The 25,808-nt window shown below is 37.0% G+C and overlaps 1 protein-coding gene across 14 annotated transcripts in view; it reads left to right on the top strand.

The window, feature by feature from the left end:
• SP100 (SP100 nuclear antigen) overlaps positions 1 to 25,808 on the top strand; it is a 97,384-nt gene that overhangs the window by 53,959 nt on the left and 17,617 nt on the right. For 8 of the 14 annotated variants that reach the window (XM_041767807.1, XM_041767810.1, XM_041767804.1 and 5 more), the window contains 4 exons: positions 1,189 to 1,305; positions 2,229 to 2,282; positions 16,651 to 16,695; positions 24,062 to 24,133. In XM_041767807.1, coding sequence (XP_041623741.1) covers positions 1,189 to 1,305; positions 2,229 to 2,282; positions 16,651 to 16,695; positions 24,062 to 24,133 — 288 coding nt within the window. The remainder of the gene's footprint in view (positions 1 to 1,188; positions 1,306 to 2,228; positions 2,283 to 16,650; positions 16,696 to 24,061; positions 24,134 to 25,808) is intronic. The other 6 variants (XM_041767808.1, XM_041767806.1, XM_041767805.1 and 3 more) reach the window with 5 other exon arrangements.

The following is a 25,808-nucleotide window of genomic DNA, read 5'->3' as shown; positions in this document are numbered from 1 at the left end:
TTAGATGTCTTTCAAAACCTTCAAACTCAACGCTTGCAAAACTGAGCACATCATCTTCCTAAAACCAGCATCTGCTTCTCCAGTGTTCTCTGTTTCTAAAATACACTATTAATTGCCCCATGTTTTCAAGTTGAAATTCACAGAGTCACCCATGACACTGTTGTCTCCTCAATTGACACACCACATCTATCACCTAACTCTATCAAGTCTTCCTTTTAAATGTCTCCAGCCTGTCCTTTCATCTCCACTCCCAGTGCTGACACTCTAATCCATATCTATCTCACTTCTCATTGTACTAGATTTACAGGATTTTGTTCTCCTTCTAGTCTTCTTCCCACCAGATGTATTCTAAGTGATTTAGCTAAATTGATATTTCAAAACTGCATCCAAAGTCCTTTAACTTCCTTTAGGATTAAGTCAATTCTCCTTCATGGGGCCTCCAAAGCCACTTACCTAAGGGCTCCTGCCTCTTTCTCCATCCTTATCAATGTTCCTTATTCTTTCACTTCATGCTCAGATATACTAAACTCCTTGTGGTTACTTTCATTTGCTGAATCTACACACACTTCTTTACACACACCTCTTCATATTTCAATATATTCACTCATTTGTTTCTGTGTCAATTCCCTGGTTGCTCATAAAATTGACAAGCATTGATGCTTCAGTAGTCTTCTGCCTGAATTATTATCAGCACCCATCTCAGCGCCTGGTACATGAAAGGGGTTTAGCAAACTTACTGAGTGAGTGAAAAAAAATTGTTCACTTCCTGTATTCTAACATTTGGAAATATGTCTGTCAAAAGTTACTTTATTATAGTATTTATACAGAATATTTACAAAAACTATTTTAATAATTGAATTTTATATATACAAATATATAAATGTAATAAAATAATATTTCTGGAAAAGAATAATATCACATAAAGTAAATACAAGAGTATGTGAAAATGTCATAGTGGTGGATAGGAAAAGCATATAAAGAAAAAGTAGAAGAACAGAAATATAAATTTAGGGCAAAAAGAAAAGGATAAAAGAAAAAACAGGTTGAAAGGAAGGGCAAAAACAATGGGGAGCAAACAAAGAAAGTGATTTCAGAGGTTGAGACATCTTTTAGTGGAGGGTTGGGGGAAGGGAGGATCATTAGAAGAGAAGAGATGCAAATGAAAACTCTTTACAAATCATAATTTAGGAGCAGAGTCCCAAGGACTTGGAAATGAAGAGTGTTCATGTGTCATGTATCTTTCAAAAGGTATTTCAAGAGGCCAAGGAACAAGGACTGAGAATAGCCAAGCATCTGACATGATGGGTAAGGCTGCCTGAGGGTCTTGGGGTGGAGGTGGTTCTGCTGATACCACAGACCCTGGGTATGTAGTTGATCAGAGTTCAAGGACATCAGGCAGCTGGCCAATGGAATGACCAGTTATGGAAGTTGAGGGGTCACAGGGTCCTAGACTGCACAATGTCAGGAATCTGATATCAGAGCTTTTGTTTCCTGCTGCATTTGACTCTGAACACACTTTGATAAGGAAGGGGTACATCCATGCCAGAGTCCCATTCTCTGCATCTACTTGACCTGAGCCTTTTGGGAGTGGCAGGGAGGCAAGAGATCCTTATAAAGTCATGTTGAACAGGGTGGATTGACATGGATGATCTAGTAGAAACACACTGGCAAAAATGGCAGTATCTCATTTACTAAAGTATTGGATTTATATAGTGACATCCCACCCTTGTCCGTGGAATGAAGAAATCCAAGTGTTCTTCAGATAATAGTGTCACTTTGTCACAACCTTGGAAAAGCCTCAAAAGACAAATGGTCCTGTTACCTGTCAGGAAACAAAGGTCCTAGATAAATATTCTTAAACTCAGCATATAGTTTTGAAGAATGTCTTCCATAGTTGATGAATGTAGTGATTTCTCATTAACTTTTGTAAATAAGATCTTATTTCATTGTCATAAAAAATTTAAAGCCTGAACAGGATAACAGTTGCTATTCGTGTTTCATGAACGAAGAAACTGATGTACTTAAGAAATTAAGAGCCTTTTTAAGTCCCAGAGAAATAAAGGACCTTAGATATCAATTCAGTACCTGTCTGTTTCCTTTAGAAGGAAGACAGAGAAATGATACTCAGATCATTATAAACTCAAGCCTTCCACAGTGTGAATTGTCATAAGATTTGTAATTTTTATTTCTAAATTACAGCTATATGACCACCACCTATTACTTTCTAGATACCATGGATATTGGAAACAATCCTACTTCGGGAAAACACAATGAGAAAATAAGTAAGAATGAAAAAGAATTTACTTGATTTTCATGTCACAAATGCAGTGTTTTTTTTAATGCTATAATTTATCATTATTTTCTATGCCTTTCATAAGACAAAAAAAAATGAATGCCTTTTTTTTTTTAATGAATGCCTTTTAAAGCAACTGTTTTTTTTCCAAAATGGTCATATCTTGATATTTTTATTCTGATTTTAAAATATCTTTCTTATAAACATTGGTATATGTCTTTGCAGAATTTTTCTATGCATGTATTAAGTCAGTTTGGAATATATTTTTATTTATCTTAATATGGTAATTCTATACACTTTTCCCTTTCTTGCTTTTTAAAATTAATGTATCATACCTAAGCAGTAAAAACATTTAACATTTTAACTGAACTATATATAGTCTTATTTGGTGCTTTCACATGCACCAGTCTTCATTTTGAAGGTGATTGAGCATTTTTCATTTGTTATTGGTCATTTGTTTTTCTTCTTCATTGAAGTCTTTGTCACAGAGTGTCGTGTCAGCTTCCTATTGTGGTCGTTGTCTTTTTTCTTACATTGCTGAATGGATATAGAAAAGCTTATCTGGTATATACATTAAATCCACATTATATATGTTGCTAATACGCTGTCCCATTTGTTTTCCTTTCCTTTGGTTTATTTGTCTGTTTGTTTAAAGATTATTTATTTTAGAGACAAAGAGAAAGCATGAGTGGGGGGAGGGGCAGAGGGAGAGAGAGAATCCCAAGCAAACTCCCCACTGAGCATGAAGGCAGTCTGGGTGTTCAAACTTACCACCCTGAGATCATGACCTGAGCTGAAATCAAGAGTCAGATGTTTAACTGACTGAACAATGAGGACGCTCCTATTATATTTTCCTTTTAGGCTTGTTAATGGACTCTTTTGTCCTAGAGATGTTATAAATTTTTAAGTAGTCAAATTTGTCAGCTTTTTTTTCTCTCTGGGGTTTCCCATTGCTTTTATAACAGCCATTTTACCTGAAGATTTTAAAAACATTGTTCCATGTTTGATGATAGAATCAAATGTTTGAAATACCTATCATTTTTTATGTTTACATCTATAATTCCATGAGTTTTTCCTCTCTGCTTTCATGTGAGGTGGGAATTTAAAAAATATTCTCTACACTATTACATTGTGATTGAACCACCACTTTAATCACACAGTGCCTTTACCTGTCTATATACTAGATTTTCTTTTGCAATCAAAGGGGTTACAGAAAAGAAGAGAAAGTTCAGAGGTAGCACCATCCTGATGACTCATTGAGGGTGAATTTTAGAATCAACTCAAGAAGATCCCCCTCCCCCCTCCTTCCCAAGTTCACTGGAATCTCTGATTAGAAATTCACTGGGTATTATTTGTAAGTGATGAATCACTAAATTCTACACCTGAAACCAATTTTACCATATATGATAACTAACTGGAATTTAAACAAAAACTTGAGGGAAAAAAGAAATGCATTGAAAATGCAGATTAACTTTGGGAGAACAGAGATTTTACCCACTTATATCTTATTTAATGTTCTTCCAATAGGAATTTTCTTACACTTTTTAAAAACTCTTATATGGTGTACCAATGTGTTTGTTACTATGGATATCTTTTTTTTCCCCATTACATAATACCTGGAGTGAATTTAAATGAGACAAAGCTCTCAAAATCTTTATTTAAGTAAAAAAAATCTGCGGTTATTTTATTACCTGCTTGCGTGTGAGGAAATAAGAATGCCAAGAGGTTTTTTTTTCTGATTTAATATAAAATCTTATAAGCTTTTTTCTGATTTAATATAAAATCTTAAAATCTTATAGTTTAGGGATTCCAATGTCAATCAAAATATGATGGCCAGTATCGAATTGCTGAATTACTATTTTGTGTAACACTTTATGTTAATTACATTGGAATTAAAATAAAAATTTTAAAAATATGATAGCCAGGGATACCTGGGTGGCTCAGCAGTTGAGCATCTGCCTTTGGCTCAGGTCGTTATTCCCGCGGTCTTGGTATAGAGTCCCGTGTCAGGCTTCACATAGGGAGCCTGCTTCTCCCTCTGCCTGTGTCTCTGCCTCTCTCTCTGTGTCTCTCATGAATGAGTGGATAAAATCTTAAAAAAAAAAATATGATGGCCAGGTCCAAGAATTATCAAGACTGTCAATCAGATTTAAGGCTTCTTTGGAACTGGTTTCATGAGAAGTGGTAATAATTTCTAACTGGGGGAGTATTACAAGACCCCTTCAAATTAACTGTTCCAAGGACAAATTTTTTATCAACTGAGAGAAGAACAAACTGGTAATGATTGCCATATCTCCATATTTTGCAAGAGAATAAGACTTACCTTTTTATGAGATTTCTCAATTTAATATTTTGTCAAATCATATTCTTTAAGTAGTTTATGGTGCAGAATGCTCTCTCACCTTCCACAGCTATAAGTTGCGGGACTTTCCCTCCATCTCTTTCTGTAATTCCCTGTTAATTACATATATTTTTTTAATAAAGATTTCAATTAATTAATTAATTTGAGAGAGAGCATGAAAGAGAACACAAGCGGAAGTGGGCAGAAGGGGAGGGAGAAGCAGGCTCCCCACTGAGCAGGCAAACCAAGTCAGGGCTCAATCCCAGGACCCTGAGCCAAAGGCAGACGCTTAACTGACTGAGCCATCCAAGCATCCTTCCTTGTTAGTTACAAAGACTTACATTTTTCAAATCTGATTTCTGGATTTCGTTAGATAGCCATATAAGAAATGCAAGCCCATAGAGTTCAGAAATACGTAGTTGGCAGAAAACAGAGAAGGGCCTGGAAGGGATTTTACCTAAAAACAGTGAAAATAGATACATAGAGATTTTTTTTTCTCCTATAGCTTCCTATCTTAGTTCTTAAATCTGAATCAGCTTGAGATCCCCTGTGTTTTTTTATTTTCAGATTTCCTTTCTTGCTTTCACCTAAATACAGTGTGAATGATCTGTTCAGTATTTAGGAGATTGATGCTTATGATACCTTTTTAAAAAGATGACATCTTAATAATATTGTATACACATTATTACTTATAGGCTAAGTATTATTTCCGGCATCATTAAGATATTTTCTATATTTTTTCTTGTATCTCCAAATCCTGACACCCCTTCCTTATTCACATTCCATTTACCAGACCTCACCCTAATAGGCTTCATCATACTTCCCTTTTCACTGCTCTGCTTATCCACTGCACATTCCCAATGCTTCCACAACTTCTCTTTCCTTATAAATCAGACCACATCTATACTGACAACCACCAAAACTCAGTCTCTCTTCAAAGTACTCATTCTGGGTGAAGATGCACAGACATTGAAACTGCCCAAGATTACTTACTGCAGTAACATGAGGAATTTGGCAGAATGGAAGGAAGAGCCAGCTTTCGGGGTAATATGGGTGCTCTCCCATAAAGGAGTGTGGAAGGCTTCAGTAGAGGATAAGATTTTTGAAAGACTGGACAAGCTCATGCTCATGCTAAAGACTGGATAGAACCATGTTGGCTGCAGATGAAGTCCCCATGGCTCCGTCTGAAGGATATGGCAAGACAATTCACAGTGACCCCTACTTGCACAGACTAAGGGGATGAACCTCCTTCTTTTTAAGCTCTAAGGTTTACCCAAAGGCAGAGTTGCAGCATGGCTCAAGGTATAATCACAACACTGGTTCCCAGTGACACATGTGCTTATTGGTATAGCCCCCCAATGCAGAAATCTTGGGTGCTAAATGCAAAGTGAGAAGCTCCATATTGCCCCATAATAATGAAACAGAGAAGGGCTAATTTTGCAAGGTTAGGCCAGTGTTGTACCCCAAATACTTAGTATGTTTTCCTTCTTTAGCTGTCCTTGCTCTAGGTCAAAGGTACTAACATCACAAGAATTCCTTCATTCTGCTGTATAGCAGGTGAGAAAGACTCTGTGTTAGAAATAGTTAAGCCTTTACATATTGATGCATCCACGAATATGCTGGATGAGTAACTTAAATAAATAAATTAATTCTCTTTGTGAAAAATTGAATCCGCATATATAATTGTACAAAATATATACTTAAAGCAAAAAAATAATAATAAAATACCACAGTAAAATAAAGGGAGGGGTAAAGAAATATCAGAAAACTACAAATTAGAAGATTGGAGTGTGGTGTTTTGAGAGAGAGAGAGAGAGAGAGAGCGTGCACACATGTGTGCATATGAGTGGGGGAAGGGGCAGAGGGAGAAGAAGAGAGAGAATTTTAAGCAGGCTCCATGATGAGCTTGATCTCATTCACCCTGAGATCATGACCTAAGTCAAAATCCAGAGTCCGATGCGTACCTGACTGAGCCACCCAGGTGCCCTTAATCCCTTTTTTTGAAGATTGGTGATTTTTGATTGTTGGCTCTTTGTTATGGATAGTGATGTCATAATCAATGTTGTTGATTAATGAGGGTTCTTTATAGACTCCATTATGAAGGTGAGGCTTCCTCTGGACTGCATGCTCCCTAGGATTGTAAATATTGACCTTAGATAGAGCTATGGCCCTCCTGGCCTCACAGGTGGGGTGGGAGGCAGGTGGGTAGGACGCAGCATGTATGGAGAGCAGTGGTAGAAAGGGAGGCAGATCTCTTTCCTGGAGCCTGGGCCTGAAGGGAGCAGAAGGGATCTGTCTTTGACAAACTGGTTTCTCCAGTCAAGAGGATGGAGCTGGTGTGGCTTGTTGGAGGGTAGCCTGCAGTGATCACCTGATCATGGCCTTTCTGACAGGGTTCTTGGCTGCCTCTTACCTCCTAACACCTGGCAGACGTTGGCATCACCGTGATCAGGTGAGGAAATTAGGAAAATATGGTCCCTTTCAGGCCACGTGGATGAATGCACTATTTGGGGGGACACCACAACTTCCCACTGCCGATAGCTCCTTCCTGGTGATTTGGTGGTGGTATTGGTGGTGGTGATCCCTTCTCAACTTCCTGACATCCATATATTGGAATGCCCCCGGGTTTGGACCTGAGTGCTTTCCTCATCTCTAATTATACTCTCTCCAGAGGGATTTCATGTAGTCTGGAAGCAATAAATTCCTTGAATATCTGAATGACTGCCAAGTATATTTCTCCTCCTCTAATTCTTCTCTTGAACTGTCATAAACCCAACTTCTTACTCCAAACTTCCCCTTGCATTCTAATAGGTGTGTCAAATTCGTCATGTCAGATTTCTTTATTTCAGTCCCAAACCTGTCATTCACTACCAGTCATCTTTATCTCTGTAAATGGCATGACAACTAGTCAGCTGCCTGAATCAAAAATGTAGAACGTATGCTTGATTCCTTCTTTTTCCTAACCATTCCCCATATCAACTCATCATAAGGTCTCAAACTATATATCAAATTTGTCCATTCTTTATTTGCCTTGCCACTTCCCCGATTCAAGCCCCATTATCTTGCATATGAAATACTGCAGAGTCCTCCTAAGTGGACCCTCCGCTTCCATTCTTGCCACCTATAATTCATTCTTCACTCAATAGCCTGCCACCCAGTTGTTTATACCCTTTCAGTGGTTGCCAACTGAACCTAGAGAAGCATTACACAAGCTGCCCTTGATCACCTTTTAAATCCCATCCCTTACCATTCTTGCTCTCACACACTACTCTGGTCCTGGTGAACAAACTGAGTAAGTTTCTGCCTCAGGACATTTGCACTTTCTGTTGACACTAATAAAATGCTTTCCCCCTCAACTCAGATATCTCCTCCTCAGAGAGGCCTTCCCTGATCCCATTTCTTAAATATCCACTCCAGCTTCTTTCACATTATCCTTTGATCTTTTTATCTGATTTATCATTTTTTATGCACAAAAGATGTGATCTGTGTGATCTAATTTGTCTATATTATCCTTTATGATTGCGCTTCTCAGTCTTATTTTAAGAAATCTTGACATAACCTGAGGCTGCCTTTCAGATAACTTTTCAAACCTTCCCTATTTTACTGAACATTTTGACTAAGGAAGGACAGGATCCAGTAAATAAATATTCTCTCTTCCATTTCTAAGATGAGCAATTTTTTTAATAGCACTTCAAAGGATCCCCACCTGGATCAGGACCACAGTAGCAACTGTCCCAAATGGCTTTCTCTCCTACCCTTTGCCCCTTTCCAGTTTACCACCTTGGATCCTTGACACAGTTTCACAAGTGAACTTCCTGAACACAAACCCTTATCTCAAAATCTGCTTTTGGGAATACCAGGCTAAGACACTCCTATTTCTTTTCTCGTTTGTATCTTTAATCCTTTTGGAATTGAATTTTTTAGTGTGATAAGAGGTAGGGGGTCTAATTTTTTTTCCAACGTTGGTAACCAATTGTCCCAGCTTCTCCAATTACTCCCATATAATACCACATAGGACATGTATCACACTGCCATATATCTATATGGGTTTGTTGGGGGGTTTTCCAGTCCAATCCATTACTCTATCTAAATCTGCATCAATACATAGCACATTCTAGTACTATAAGTTTATAATATCTTGATATCTGGTCAAACAAGTTTCTTTCAATTTGTTTCTTTTTCAAAATTATCTTAGCCATTTTGGATAGTTTTTCTTTCATATAAATTTTGGTAGCATCTTATTGAGTTTCCTTGAAAATCCTATTGACTTTTTATTGAAATTGCTTAGGATGAATTTGGAAAGAATTGGCATTTCTAAAATATTAAGTCTTCTAATTCATGAACATGATATACCTCACTACTTACTTATGCTGTTTTCTTTTTATATTCTTCATTCATTTATTCGGTAAGTCTCTATTGCCAAAGCTGCCCAATAAGGGTAAAGAGGTAAACAAAATCTCATTGAACTTATTGAATCTTATTCAATAAGTGGACAATACACAAACAAATATAATATTTTAGATGCCCCTGATTACCTCTTAAAATGACCTCTTAGGAGATCCTTGGGTGGCTCAGTGGTTTAGCCCCTGCCTTCAGCCCAAGGCGTGATCCTGGAGTTACAGGATTGAGTCCCACATCAGGCTCCCTGCATGGAGCCTGCTTCTCCCTCTGCCTATGTCTCTGCTTGCTCGCTCTCTCTCTTTCTTTCTCGAATAAATAAATAAAGTCTTTTTTAAAATTACCTCTTAAAATCTCATTTCTTACCATCCCTTTCTTCACACACCACTCTGGCCTCCTTGAATAAACTAAATAACTTTCTGCTTCAGGACCCTCTCACTTCATGTTGACACTATGTCAAATGCTTTTCCCTTCACCTCAGCTCAAGTGAGGAGACAATAAAGTAATGGAGGTATAAAGTGATAGAAATCATTCTGGTATTTTCACCATAAGCATCTTTGCTGTAGACATTTTTGCTGCAAACATTTTTCTGTATAACTAATTGGCTATAAGGAAATTTTGCCATAAAAAATTAAAATAACTGGTGGACAGTTTGGTTTCATTTCTTCATTGACTCAGTACTCACTGAGTACTGAGTACTTTTTCTAATATATAAATTGAACCCTCATAATGGTCTAAACAGCGGTACACTTTGAGCCCCCATTTCCCACAGAACTTTTGAATGTTCACCAATGGACATGGAACAATATGCTGAGAATATACAACAGTGTAGAAAGCTTTCACAATGTGATACAAAGCTCAGTCACAGATATACATCCCAATATTGGGAAACTGATCTCTTTTAATGATGGAAGAAATTTTAATGAAAAAAGGAAAAATGCTATGCTGAACAAGGAGACAAATCAACAAGCCAAAAAAAAAAAAAATGTATGATACCATAAGCAAAAGACTTTGAAGACAGGTGCTTGGATACAATTCAAAGAATAAAATCAGTTACTTGTCCAGTACTGCCATGAATCTGCAGTATACATTTTGAATATATTCAAATATTTTTTAACTGCCCAATAAAGTCATTTGAATTCTGTTAGTCATTTTTCTTGATGTCCTTTTAAATGAATATCCCTCTTTTATTTTTCATGATTTTATCTTTTATGGCAAAATTGCTTTATGGCCAGTTAGTTAAGTAGCAAAATGTTTGTAGTGAAAATGCTTATAGTAGAGATGCTTACTAAGCAACAACCTAACACCTACAGAAACATGCCATCTTATATGGGGTGGCCAGTGAGAGCCTCCCTGACAAACTGAAGCATAAGTAGATGTCAAATGAGGTGAAGGAAAAATCCATGGTGCAGAGGCTGAGAATACCTCAGGGCAAAGGGTGAGGCAGGACACACGGGATCTTTTGAGGAATGGCAAGGAGACTAAAGTAAAAAGAGGTGGCTGGGGAGGTAAAAAGAGGTGAATGGCAAGTGGTTTCTAAGGTCATGCATACCTCATAGGCCATGATAAAAACTTTAGATTCTTGTCTCAGTAAGAGGAAAAGACTCTGGAGAGTTTTGAGCTAATCTCATTAAGTTTTTAAAGGATTGCTCTGTAAGCCACATGGAGAATAAACTTTAGGAGGGTGGATGAGAGGTCAGTAATGACCTAGGCAAGGTTGCTGCTAGACCGGACTAAGCTGGTAGCAGTGCAGGTGTTCAGAAATAGACAGATTCTGAAAACACACACATGTAACACACCAGCACATCCATAAATGTGTATTTTATATGTTTTATTTATTTACAAATATATAATTTATATTATATACAAATATAAAAATATATATAATAAAGAAATGTTTTTGTACAGATAAATAGAATATATACGATACAAATATGAACATGTCATATGTGGAAATACATAAACATTATAAATTATAAATAAAATATATGCAGACTATGATAATTATGTATACTTAAATATATAATATAAAATATTTCTATAAATTATATAATATTAAATATGTAAATACATATACATAAACTGTAAAAATATTATATACATTTATACAATACATAAATATATATAAGTAATACATAAAGTTATAAAACTACATTTTATACATATAAATATACACATATAGTTTATATAGTATACATAAAAATATACAGTATTTTGTGTATAGCACTGTAGTATAATATATACTTTATATACACATAAGTATGTAATGTGTCATTTATAGTATACAAATATATATACATATACATGTATATATAAAACACCCCAATATTTCCGGCCATCTGGAAGGCCACACACAGGTCTAGGGAAGTACATATACCCAGGGCTGAGTATTAGGAAAGACCTAATAAAGCCCTCACCTCTCACCTCTCCCTAACCAGGAGGGTCTGTGCAAGCAGGAAGTGACAGCGAGGGTGGAATTGTAAACTGCCCAGCTGTGCATTGAAGGCACGCATCAACACAGGCTTTTATAGCCCCCTGGCAAATACTGGGAGACTTATCAGTCCTAGATATTTAGGGAAATCTCTTTCCAGTCATTAACTGACCACTAAACTGAGCTGGACCGTCAGGGGCCACATAGCAAAATACACAGACTTTACAGAATTAGTTCAGGAAAAAAAAAAAACACTAAATAAAGAAAAACAACCAACAGGAATAACAACCAGCAGCAATAGCTACAAACTTTGGGGAAATGGGGATATCTGATCTCCAGAGTTATCACATATTATTTAAGATGTTAGGTTTTTAAGAAAAAAATTACTTGACATGCCAAAAAAAAAAAAAAAAAGCAACAAACTATGGCTCTATACTCAGGAAACATAGAAACTGTACCTAAGGAAGACCATACACTGGAATTACTAGACAAAGACTTTAAATCAGCTATTTAATTTTTTTTAAGATCTTATTTTTCATTTATTTGAGAGAGACAGAGAGCACAAGTGGGGGTGGGGAGGGGCAGAGAGACAGGAAGAAGCAGCCTCCCCACTGAGCAGGGACCCTGATGTGGGGCTGGACCCCAGAACCCTGAGATTATCATCTGAGCTGAAAACATACACTTAAAGGACTGAACCACCCAGGCACCCCATAAATCAGCTATTTAAAATATGTTTAATAAAGCCACATGCAAAGAAGAAGGAAAATTGATTTCTCACCAAACAGCAAATATCAACAAAGAAATAGAAATGATTTTAGAAAAGGACCAAATATAAATTCTAAGATTAAAAAGTACAATATTTGAGGGAAAAAAAGAGAAAAATACAATATTTGAAATAAAAACAATGAAAAAAAGTGGATGGATTCTGGAAACACATTGCTTTCATACTCATACATGCATATCCACATATATGTACATATACAGAGTAGATATGTTCTATAAAGTCACCCCCAAACACAGAATTTGCTAATACTGAATCATTGCTTCTATTTTTTTATTATTTTTTTATTTTATATTGGTGTTAAATTTGCCAATATATAGGAACCATTGCTTCTAGAAGAAGTACAGGGTTATGCTCCTGTGAGCCTCTGGCTGCAGCATACCAACCAATACATACCTTTGTATTTTTCTGAGTGTTTCTAGTTAAAGATACTGTATTTAATATATGTGTTAATTCATCAATGTTGAACTCATCACCAACGGCACTAGAACGCTTGCCTGAATGTTTATCTAACACACAGATTTTCTCCATAAGGCACATCACAACCTTTTTATGCTTAGAAACATGAGATAGCACCTCAGCACCACTACCATTTTCAACAACAAATTCACCAACAAAAGCACTAAATAAATGGCAAAAGGACACTTGTCCTTTTCCACGAGAGTGGAAGCAAATTCACCAAAAAAAGCACTAAATAAATGGCAGAAGGACACTTGTCCTTGTTCCACGAGAGTGGAAGCAAGAAGGTGGAACATCCCCTTGTTCCACCGTAGCTGAGAATGTGCCATCAGCGACTCGAATGATCCACTGCTTGCCCACGTCCATGAATGACCATGAAAGTGCCACGAGCATGGATTTGGGGGTTAAAGAGAAATTTTAGCAAGTGGGTGAGTTCACAAATATGGAATCCATGAATAATGAAGACTGACTGTATGCAGGGATTTTCTTCATCCTCTCTAAAATTACTGTTTTTTTCTAAATTAGAGAATGTATAGGTTCTTGTAGGAGATAGTTTCGTTATTGTTATTTGCTAGATAGTCTGCAATTTGGATTTATATTTCCTCTTTGACCCAAGAATGTTTAAGAAAGGGTGGGAAGAAATGTACATTCTCTATTTTTAGGACATGGAGTTGAATACGAATTAATCGTAACAACCTTGTTAAGTGTATTATTTGGGCCTCCTCATTTTGTGCGCTTGACCTCTTATTGACTGAGGGAGGTAAAAATAAAGTTGCTGCTAGGAGTAGTTGCTACCTATTTTTCATTATAATAGGATGTCTCCAGTAATTTCTACTGGCTTAAAACTTTTTGACCTGAATTATATATTTCCTTAGATATTCAGATCATGACTCCCTGATTTCTTTTTGTTGATGTATGCGGAATATACTTTTGCCTTTACATTTATTTTCAATAGTTATAAAATATCTTTTTCCATGAGTCTTGTGTATATGATAAAAGTTGGAGTTTACTCTGTAATTCAATCTCAAAATCTTTATTTAAATAAGTGAGTTAAGTCCATTTACTTTCATTCAGAGGACCAAAATGGATGGTCTTGTATCTGTCATACTCATTTATATTATATATTCTAGTGTCTTGGATATTAAAAATGTTAACACTCTGCATTCTGTCTTCTATGCATTTATGTGCGTGTGTGTACTTCTGATAGTTAGGAATATTCGATTTCTGTTCCCCTCATTACAGTTGGGCACGTGGCTACCCAGCTAGACTCAACCTCTCAATCTTCCCCGTGACTAGCCCTGACCTTGTGGCCAAGCTCTGGCCAATGGCCTCTGAGCTGAGGAAATGTGGGCCACTTCTGGGTCTCTACCTTAAAGAAATGAATGACTGAATTGAACTCATTTCTCATGTTTTCATTGGTTAGGAGTGAGTATATACTTCCGATATTTAGAAATGTTTGTATTTTTGTTCTAATGATTACTCTTAGAATTACTTTTATATACTCTCTCTTTAGGCAGTACTCACTGGTTTCCTACCCAAAAAATTGATAAATTTAGCATGTGCCTGATTCCTCAGTCCACTCTTTTCTCTCCCACCCAAGTTTAGCTCATGATATCACTTTTTAATTTTTGGTGTCAAATAGTTTTGGTTTTTTTTTTTTTCATTTCAATTCCAGTATAGTTAACACACAGTGTTATATTAGTTTCAGGTGTACAATTCAGTGATTCTACAATTCTATACATTACTCAGTGCTTATCATGATAAGAATTCTCTTAATCCCCTTTACCTATTTTACCCATCACCCCCCCACACACGCACCTCCTTTTTGGCAGCCATCAGTTTGTTCACTGTAATTAAGAGTCTGTCGGTTTGTCTTTTTTCTCTTTTTTCTTTTTCTTTTTCTTTTTTTGGATTGTCTTTTTTTTCTTTGTTCATTTGTTTTGTTTCTTAAATTCCGCAAATGATTGAAATTATATGGTATTTATCTTGACTGATTTATTTCACTTAACATTATACTCCCTAGATCCATCATGATGTTCTATTTATGTGTATCTTTTAGCTCTTAAATGGGCGTGATATTACTCCCTGATTTGTCCAAATCATGTTTGCTGTGAGTCCAACAGACAATGATCTTGCTCTACCCATATTCCCCCCTTCCTCATACATTTTTTTTTGTTATTTTTTTTTTTTTTTTAAATTTTTATTTATTTATGATAGTCACACACACAGAGAGAGAGAGAGAGAGAGAGGCAGAGACACAGGCAGAGGGAGAAGCAGGCTCCATGCACCGGGAGCCCGACGTGGGACTCGATCCCGGGTCTCCAGGATCGCGCCCTGGGCCAAAGGCAGGCGCCAAACCGCTGCGCCACCCAGGGATCCCTTTTTTTTGTTATTGTATTGTTAGGGCATGTAGTTTAACATCCTGGTCTGTCACCTCACTCCCTGCCTTTTTTTAAATATAACAAGGTGCTTTACAGATTTTATTTATTTATTCATGAGAGAACACAGAGAGACAGAGACTCAGAGACACAGGCAGAGGCAGAAGCAGGCTCCATGCAGGGAGCCCGACACGGGACTCAATCCTAGGTCCCCAGGATCACACCCTGGGCCAAAGGCAGCACTAAACCGCTGAGCTACCCAGGCTGCCCACTCCCTGCTTTTATATGAATCCTTTTGCCAAAATTTTTCCAGTCTTGTCTCAGTTTGCTGAGGTGGATCCTTAGTTTTCCCAATAATTACTCATAGGAACGACATTCCCAGAATTTTCCTGTTCAAAAGCATTGTTTTATTTTTTATATGTGAAAAATATTTGACTCACTATTTCTAGAAGCATCTTGTAGGTTTTCCTCCACTTTCCTGTGGCATTAGGTATTACTGTAGAAAATTCTATAGCCAAAAAGATCCCCCTCCCTTGAAAATGACTTGACATTTTTGTCTAGACTGCCCATTCCATTCTTACTTTATCTTTTTTTTTTTTGAAGATTTTTATTTATTTATCCATGAGAGAGAGAGAGAAAGAGAGAGAGAGAGACAGACATAGGCAGAGGGAGAAACAGACATCTTGCAGGAAGCCCGATGCAGGACTCGATCCCAGGACCCTAGGATCATGCTCTGAGCTAGAGACAGACACTCAATCATTGAGCCACCCAAGCTCCCTCTTGCTTTATCTTTAAAGTCCAGTAAATTTGCTGGAATATATCTCAGGATTGACAGTTTGGAGTCAATATTTATGCTATAGGGTGAAAATATACATACTTATGTGTATATTCAATTTTTTGTTATATTTCAGGACATTTGTTCTCGAATTTATCTTAAAATGCTTCTATTATTCTGATTTTCTTTTAGGAAATCTCTTGATTTGTTCACTATTTTCCACTGATTATTTTCTTTCTAATCTTTCCTAATTGTTCTAAACTTCCTGGCTCCTTTTTTACAAATCTATGTCCTTCACTTTAATTTCTGAAACATCTAATCTCTTTTATCCCGTTCTAAATTTGTCTTCATTTTTCCAATGTTTTTTTCTACTTTGTAATTAACTTCTTGCTTTTATAAACATGGCTTATAGCTTCAGCTTTTCAAGGCAAACCCCTAAATCCTAGGACATATACTTGTGATTTCTGAGATCTACTTTTCCTTGACCTTTCTGACACCCCCCTTCTCCTCTGTCAGCTCCTATCTGATTTCAGCTGCCTTTTGCATTTTCTTTAGTGTGAATGAGAAAGCCTCATGTAAATAGGTAAAAATATACTGTAAAGCAGCATAAATGTAGGTTGTTTTGTTGCTATTTTTGTTTTCGGTGTGATGACAACCAAGATGATATGTTGGTAGCTGGAAATTTAGCACTACAAAAGTAGAATGAAGACTTTAAAATACTTGAAGATTACTGACACGTAGGGGTTATAAATCTGTTTATAATTCTAAAGGATTATTTTCTTTTCTGTTTGAAGGAAAAAAGAGAAGACATATACATAAAAAAAACAATCTTCAAAAAGGTAAAAGTCTGAGAATTAACAGCTGTGCACTTAACCTCAATCCTGATCTTCCTGCCAGACCCATCTTCGCTCCAACAGGCTTCATAAATAATGAATTGTTTAAAGTACAGGCTAAAGTGTACAAAGAGAACTCAAAATACAGTGGCTTAAACCATATAATTTATTTCTCTTTCGCCAAATAGTCCAGAAATGGAAGGAAGAAACTGCCTTCTGCAACACATGATTTCTCCCTCTTTGTCCAAAAAAAGCTAGTCTGGTTGCCATTGTCTCCCAACCAGTGGGAATGGGGAAGGTGAACAGGAAAATCACCTATGGACTTCTTTTAATGGAAAGATTCAGAGTCTTCTGTTCACATCCTATTGCCAAAACTTGGTCACATGACCAGCGCTAGCTGCTAGTGAGGCCAAGAAATATAATCTGTAGTGAGGCAGCCTTGGGTTCAGCTGTAACTCTATTCCTATGGAAGAAAGAGGATTGTGGGGGATGAATAGTAATCTGCCTACTTACCTTTCACGTTTTTATCCAAAGTCACTGACTTCCTCATATCTGGAGGAAAACTCAGACGCTATTGGTTCAAACCTGGCCTCTTGTCACCTAAGACCCTTGGCAAGAATAGGAGCTGGGCCCTGCATGTAGCACGGAGCCACGTGGCCAGAGACAAGCTAGCCCTGAATGGGAAATGAGGGACCAGGAGAAAATGTTAGAAAGGTTTGTTATAACTAATGAACACAACCTCAACAAAACAAGGAGAAACAGACAGAAGGAACTTGAATTAATCAAGCAGAAGCTAGAGTCCTTGTATCACATCGGATCTAAGCCTGGGAGGTAGCTATTTAAGCCAGACTCAAGCAGGGCATGCGCCATACGGTGTCTTTGCAACAGAAGACGAAAAAGATGATTCTTCACTCCCTGCACCCAGTTCTGCAATTATTTATTTCCACTGTGTTCCTCCTTTTCTTCCTCCTCTTTGTCTCTTTTCTTTTCCCCTTACTCTCCCATTCTACTTGTTCCTCATGTAGAGTTTCTTTCTTTTTGTTCACTCTTTAACATCCTATGGTATAAAATACTGCTACTAAGTTTATATGGCACTCAGAAGTGGCAGGACTCTTTCTTGTGGCATCAAAACGTAGGTGGATACATTTCCTTTCCATTTCTTCTGATTATTTCTGTCATCTCATCATTTTATACACACATACACACACATACACACACACACACATATAACTGAGGTCCTCTCATATTTTATATATGCATTGCATACATATATTTATGTAAATAATATAAATAAAATTTAAACATATAAATACATACATGTATTTCTAGCAGCTCTATCATTTTATCTCCATATTTGCCTGTATCATCTTAGTTATTTCTTAGGTTGTACTTCCCTAGGTCCAAGATTTTGTTCCTCTGAGTTTTTGTGAAACCTTTGTTAAAATGTTGAAATTGGTAATTTTTTGTTTTGTTTTGTTTTGAAATTGGTAATTGAAGCACAAATCACTTTGCTCCTTCTACTTCCTTTTCAAAACTTCTCTCTGAAACCGTTCTCTTCCTGCCCCAAGATGAAGCCTTAGGTAAGCCCCAGAGCTGTGCTAGTCCCTTTTGGCAGCACTGATAAACTCATCCAATGTTAAAAGCCTGAGCTGAGAAAAAAAAATAATTAAAAGTAATTAAAAAAATAAAAGCCTGAGCTGACATAATATTACAACTGGAAATCATGTAGTGAGGAAGTTGGATAAGACCAGCTTGTTCTCTTATCCACACTCTTGTCTAACCCTATTCAGTATCTGTGCTTTTAGCTAATTCAAGGGGGAGAGAAGGAAGTAAGGAGTAGGAATAGGCCTCTTATGGGCTATGTCCTTCCTGTCTCCCAGATATGGAAGATGCATGAGCCATGTTTGTGGGTTCTTTAAAGAACCCCTCTTTAGAAAGAATCTCCCCAAGGAAGTTCCTCTAATGCAGGAGTTCCAGCTGATTGCCTACCACTTCCCCCTTATGGGAAGCCACACCCCTCCTGGGGTCATTTCATCCATTCAAATCATCTTTCTGGACACAATATCCTTCAAGAAAACTTCCTGAGCCCCTCCCTTCCCCAGAGAAGCTCATGAGAACCACGCCTTCCCACAGTAAGGAAGTAGTCTGGTTTCTTTCCTTTGCATGTAGCTGTCCAGTTTTCCTAGAGTCATTTGTTGAAGAGACTGTCTTTTCTTCATTGTATATTCTTTCCTCTTTTGTCATAAATTAATTGACCATATAAGCATGAGTTTATTTCTAGGCTCTCTATTCCATTCCACTGATCTGTTTCTGTGTTTCTTTGCCAATACCATAGTGTTTTGATTACTATAGCTTTGTGTAATGTATTTTGAAATCTGGAAGTGTGATATCTCTAGCTTTGTTGTTCTTTCTCAAGATTGCTTTGGCTATTTGGGGTCTTTTGTGGTTCCATACAAATTCTAGTATTATTTGTTCTATTTCTGTGAAAAATGTTGTTGGCATTTTCATAGAGATTGCATTAAATCTGTATATTGGGTTCTATGGACATTTTGACGTTTATTTATCCATGAGCTTGAAATATCTTTCCATTTGTTTGCGTCATCTTCAATTTCTTTCATCAATAGTCTTCATAATATTGGTCTTTCATCTCCTTGGTTAAGTTTATTCCTAGGAATTTTGTTATTTTTGTTACACTTATAAGTGAAGTTGCTTTTTTTTTTACCCTTTTTGGATGTATATGATTTTGTTGGAGTTCGATTTGCCAACATATAGCATATCACCCAGTGCTCATCCCGTCAAGTGCCCCCCTCAGTGTCCATCACCCAGTCACCCCATCCTCCCACCCCACCTCCCGTTCTACTACCCCTTATTCATTTCCCAGAGTTAAGAGTCTTTCATGTTCTGTCTCCCTCTCTGATTTTTCCCACTCATTTTCTCTCCTTTCCCCTATAATCCCTTCCACTATTTTTTTTATATTCCCCATATGAGTGAAACCATATAATGTTTGTCCTTCTCCGATTAACTTACTTCACTCAGCATAATACCCTCCAGTTCCATCCACATTGAAGCAAATGGTGGGTATTTGTCATTTCTAATGGCTGAGGAATATTCCATTGTATACATAGACCACATCTTCTTTATCCATTCATCTTTCAATGGACACCGAGGCTCCTTCCACAGTTCAGCTATTGTGGACATTGCTACTATAAACATTGGGGTGCAGGTGACTCGGCTTTTCACTACATCTGTATCTTTGGGGCAAATCCCCAGTAGTGCAATTGCTGGGTCACAGGGTAACTCTATTACTAACTCTTTGAGGAACCAACACAGTTTTCCAGAGTGGCTGCACCAGTTCACATTCCCACCAACAGTGCAGGAGGGTTCCCCTTTCTCCACATCCTCTCCAACAAATGTTATTTCCTGTCTTGTTAATTTTCCCCATTCTCACTGGTGTGAGGTGGTATCTCATTGTGGTTTTGATTTGTATTTCGCTGATGGCAAGTGATGTGGAGCATTTTCTCATGTGCATGTTGGCCATGTCTATGTCTTCCTCTGTGAGATTTCTGTTCATGTCTTTTGCCCATTTCATTATTGGATTGCTTGTTTCTTTGCTGTTGAGTTTAATAAATTCTTTATAGGTGTTGGATACTAGCCCTTTATCTGATAGGTCATTTACAAATATCTTCTTGCATTCTATAGGTTGTCTTTTAGTTTTGTTGACTGTTTCTTTTGCTGTGCGGAAGCTCTTTATCTTGATTACGTCCCAATAGTTCACTTTTGCTTTTCTTTCCCTTGCCTTCAGAGATGTATCTTGCAAGAAGTTGCTGTGGCCAAGTTCAAAAAGGGTGTTGCCTGTGTTCTCCTCTAGGATTTTGATTGATTTTTGTCTCACATTTAGATCTTTCATCCATTTTGAGTTTTTTTTATATATGGTGTAAGAGAATAGTCTAGTTTCATTCTTCTGCACATCGCTGTCCAATTTTCTCAGAACCATTTATTGAAGAGACTGTCCTTTTTCCAGTGGATAGTCTTTCCTCCTTTGTCGAACGTTGACCATAGAGTTGAGGGTCCATTTCTGGGTTCGCTATTCTGTTCCATTGATCTATGTGTCTGTTTTTGTGCCAGTACCACACTGTCTTGATGATCACAGCTTTGTAATACAACCTGAAATCTGGCATTGTGATGCCCCCGGCTCTGGTTTTCTTTTTCAGTATTCCCCTGGCTATTCAGGGTCTTTTCTGATTCCACTCAAATCTTTTTTTTTTTTCCACTCAAATCTTAAAATTATTTGTTCCAACTCTCTGAAGAAAGTCCATGGTATTTTGATAGGGATTGCACTGAATGTGTAAATTGCCCTTGGTAGTATCAACATTTTCACAATATTAATTCTGCCAATCCATGAGCATGGAATATTTTTCCATCTCTTTGTGTCTTCCTCAATTTCTTTCAGAAGTGTTCTATAGTTTTTAGGGTATAGATCCTTTACCTCTTTGGTTAGGTTTATTCCTAGGTATCTTATGCTTTTGGGTGCAATTGTAAATGGGATTGACTCCTTAATTTCTCTTTCTTCAGTCTCATTGTTAGTGTATAGAAATGCCACTGATTTCTGGGCATTGATTTTGTATCCTGCCACACTGCCAAATTGCTGTATGAGTTCTAGCAATCTTGAGGTGGAGTCTTTTGAGTTTTCTATGTACAGTATCATGTCATCTGCGAAGAGGGAGAGTTTGACTTCTTCTTTGCCAATTTGAATGCCTTTTATGTCTTTTTGTTGTCTGATTGCTGAGGCTAGGACTTCTGGTACTATGTTGAATAGCAGTGGTGAGAGTGGATATCCCTGTCTTGTTCCTGATCTTAGGGGAAAGGCTCCCAGTGCTTTCCCATTGAGAATGATATTTGCTGTGGACTTTTTGTAGATGGCTTTTAAGATGCTGAGGAATGTTCCCTCTGTCCCTACACGCTGAAGAGTTTTGATCAGGAATGGATGCTGTATTTTGTCAAATGCTTTCTCTGTATCTATTGAGATGACCATATGGTTCTTGTTTTTTCTCTTGTTGATGTGGTCTATCACCTTGCTTGTTTTACAAGTGTTGAACCAGCCTTGCATCCTGGGGATAAATCCCACTCGGTCATGGTGAGCAATCTTCTTAATGTACTGTTGGATCCTATTGGCTAGTATCTTGTTGAGAATTTTTGCATCTGTGTTCATCAGGGATATTGGTCTATAAGTCTCCTTTTTGGTGGGGTCTTTGTCTGGTTTTGGAATTAAGGTGATGCTGGCCTCAGAATGGGTTTGGAAGTACTCCATCTCTTTCTATCTTTTGGAACAGCTTTAGTAGAATAGGTGTTATTTCTTCTTTAAACATTTGTTATAAAAAAAATAAATAAACATTTGTTATAATTCCCCTGGGAAGCCATCTGGCCCTGAACTTTTGTGTCTTGGGAGGTTTTTGTTGACTGCTTCAATTTCCTCCCTAGTTATTGGTCTGTTCAGGTTTTCTATTTCTTCCTGTTCCAGTTTTGGTAATTTGTGGTTTTCCAGAAATGCATCCATTTTTTTCTAGATTGCCTAATTTATTGGCATATAAATGCTCATAATACATTTTTAAAATCGTTTGTATTTCCTTGCTATTGGTTGTGATCTTTCCTCTTTCATTCATGATTTTATTAATTTGAGTCTTTTTTTCTTTTTGATAAGGCTGGCTAGTGGTGTTGCTTTCTTAATTTCTCTTTCCCTACTTCACTGTTAGTGTATAGAAATGCAATCAATGTCTATGTATTAATTTACAGCCTCTACTTTACTGAATTTATTTGTCCTTCTAATAGTTTTTCTGTGGAATCTTTAGGGCTTTCTATAGCTGGTATATGTCAACTGTAAATAATGGTAGTTTAGCTTCTTCCTTACTAATCTGAATGCCTTCTATTTCTTTTTCTTGTCTGACTTCTGTGGCTAGGACTTCCAGTCCTATGTTGAACAAAAGAGGTGAGAGTGGACATCCTTCTCTTATTCCTGATCTTAAAAGAAATGCTCTCAGTTTTTCACCACTGAGTATGATATTCGCTGTAGGTTTTTCATATATGGCCTTTATTATGCGGAGGTATGTTTCCTATAGACTCACTTTGTTGAGAGTTTTTATCATAATGGATTGTTGAATTTTTCAAATGCATTTTTTGCCTCTTTTGAAATAATCACATGATTTTTATTCTTCATTCTGTTGATGTGGTGTATCACATTGGTTGGATGGCAAATATTGAATCATCCTTGCATTTCTAGAATAAGTTCCACTTGGTCATGGTGAATGATACTTCTAATGTACTGTTGAATGCAGTTTGCTAATATATTGTTAAGGATTTTTGTATCTATGTTCATCAGGGATAGTAGCCTGTAGTTCTCTTCCTCTTTCTTTCTTTCTTTCTTTCTTTTTTTCTTTCTTTCTTTGTTTCTTTTTCTTCTTCTTCTTCTTCTTCTTCTTCTTCTTCTTCTTCTGCTTCTTCTTCTTCTTCTCTCTCTCTCTCTCTCTTTTTTTTTTTTTAGTCTTTGGTTTTGAGGGTAATGCTGGCCTCATAGACTATATCTGGAAGCTTTCCTTCCTCTTCTATTTTCTTGAAATAGTTTGAAAAGAACAGGCATTGACTCTTCTTTAAAAGTTTGGAAGAATTCACCTGTGAATCCATCTGGTTCTAGACTTTTGATTGTTGGGAGGTTTTTTGTTTTTGTTTTTTGTCAATTCAATTTCATTATTAGTAATAAGTCTGGATTTTCTACTTCTTCCTAATTCAATTTTGGAAGATTGTGTGTTTCTAGGAATTTGTCCATTTCTTGTAGGTTGTCCAATGCGTTAGCATATAATTTTTTGTAGCATTCCCTTATAATCCTTTGTTTTTCTGTGGTGTTTATTCTTATTTCTCCTTTCATTTCTGATTCTGTTTCCACTCTTTTTTTTCTTGAGTCTCACTAAAGGTTTGCTAATTTTGCTTTTCAAAGAACCTTTTCAAAGAACTAGCTCTTTGTTTCATTAGTATTTTCAACTGTTTTTTTTTTTTTGTCTCTATGTCATTTATTTCTGATCTGATCTTTATTATTTCTTTCCTTCCACTAACTTGGGGTTTTGTTTGTTCTTTTTTCTAGTTCCTTTAGGTATAAGGTTATATTATGTATTTGAGATTTTTCTTGTTTCTTAAGGTATTCTTCTATTACTATAAATTTCCCTCTTAGAACTCCTTTTACTTTGTCCCAAGGACTGTTTTAGACTGTTGTGTCTTCATTTCTATTTGTTTCTATGTATTTTTTATTTCTTCTTTGATTTCTTCATTGATGCATTGGCTGTTTACTAGCATGTGAGCTGCATTTTTTATATTTTTGTTTTCTCAGTGAGAAGGAGAGGCAGACATAGAATCCAAAGTCTAAGTAGCAGAGCCCTATGGAACAGAGGCAAACCAAAAGGTAAAAACAATTTTTTTAATTTAAAAAAAGTATACATTTTCCATTTTCAGCAACTAAACATCTAAATTCTCATGTTCTATTACATGCTTTTAGTAACAAGCCTGCTTCCCTATTGCTTTATGTAGCTGTACTATTGAGAAATATATCAGATTTAGTCAATTCCAGAATGTGACAGAGAGAGAGATGATAATACCACAAAAAAGTAATTTGGTGATGAATCTGCAATCAGAAACTGGGGCCCAAGTGCCACCACCATGCTGCCTCTGCTGAACTGATAACGTTCAGGGCTGGAAGTAGTTGTAGCCATGAAACACTGTGTAACTCACAAGTGATGTGGCTGTTCTTCCTGATGTTCCATGACATGAGGTAATTGTGTGGACTTGAGTGTGTCGCTTTACCTGTTCTGCCTCAGTTTACTCATCTATAAAGTAAAATAAAAAATAATAGCTTGACTTCCCTCCAAGGCCCATCTCAGCCTCAGATTGAGCTTCATATCCTGTGTTTTGGATGAACAGAGAGTCTAACTCACACACTAGTCCCAAGAGGATTTAAACAGAGGGAAACTGAGAGGAAGAGAATGTATGTTTGCCAATAATGACTACTGCTCAACATACTCAGATTATAACCAGGGCTAGGGTTTGAGTTTGGTTACCTCATGGGAAAGGAGAGGACAGAGAGAGCAAGAAGAAAGCAGAGAGCACAAGTGTCTTCTCATGAGACCGTGGGCCTTGATCCTTGCAGGAAAAGAGAGAGAGGATAGAGGAAGGAGGGAGGAGGGGAGGGAGAGTAAGCCAGAGCTGACTTGTTTTCCTGGGTATACCTACCACTTCAGCACCATGAATGATAGGAGAGGGCTCTTCCACAGAGTCACACTTGCGTGGGTGACTTTTTACACCTGGCAACCATACTAACTACTATACTTGGCACAATCATGTTCTTTGGAACTCAACAATGCAGAGCAATTTTTAAAGAAATCTTGTGTATTTATTTGCGATCTACATTTTCCCTATTTTACATGTCTTAAGTCTTTAGTATCAATAGCCATGCTTATGATTCTTTTACGCAGGTCTGGGAATCTCTCCTTTCAGTGTACCTCCGTAATATCTTGGTAAACTTCTGAAGGGTAATACTTTGTAGGGTAGAATATGCATGACCTTGGGATGTGATTCCTCTTGGAACAGGAATCATCAATAACTATCTCATGGGTCCATTTTTATCTTGATGGGATTTAAAAAATCCTTTGGGTAATTGTAATAGGAAAAGCCCCCAAAATGAAGGCATTTTGTGCTTGGTTGAAGGAAAAAAATCCTTTCTAGCCTCATCTGATTATAATCTGTTTAGAGAAAAGACCAGTTATGATTGAGTATCTGGAGGAGATTTTCTCCTGAGACCTGAACTATCAAAATTAGTACCCAAGGATGCCAGCCATGGGCACAGACCTTTAGAAAGAAAAAGCATCCAGTGTGTGTTCCTGACTTCAACATTCAAACACTTTTGAGTAATGGCATACCCAGACATGGCCATGGCCATGGCCATGGCCATAACTCACTCTTTTTTTGGACATAATCAACACATTAATCAGATACTACGTTCTTCTGGAACATTTTTTAAGTCAATGCTTTGTGCTATCTCTAACCCTACATCTTTTAGAACGTGGGCATCAATTTCTGTTAAG

This window comes from Vulpes lagopus, chromosome 8 (assembly GCF_018345385.1).
Source record: "Vulpes lagopus strain Blue_001 chromosome 8, ASM1834538v1, whole genome shotgun sequence".
NCBI classification, from domain to species: Eukaryota; Metazoa; Chordata; class Mammalia; order Carnivora; family Canidae; genus Vulpes; species Vulpes lagopus.
The sequence above is the reverse complement of the archived record's forward strand: the minus strand, read 5'-3'. Positions and strand labels throughout refer to the sequence as shown.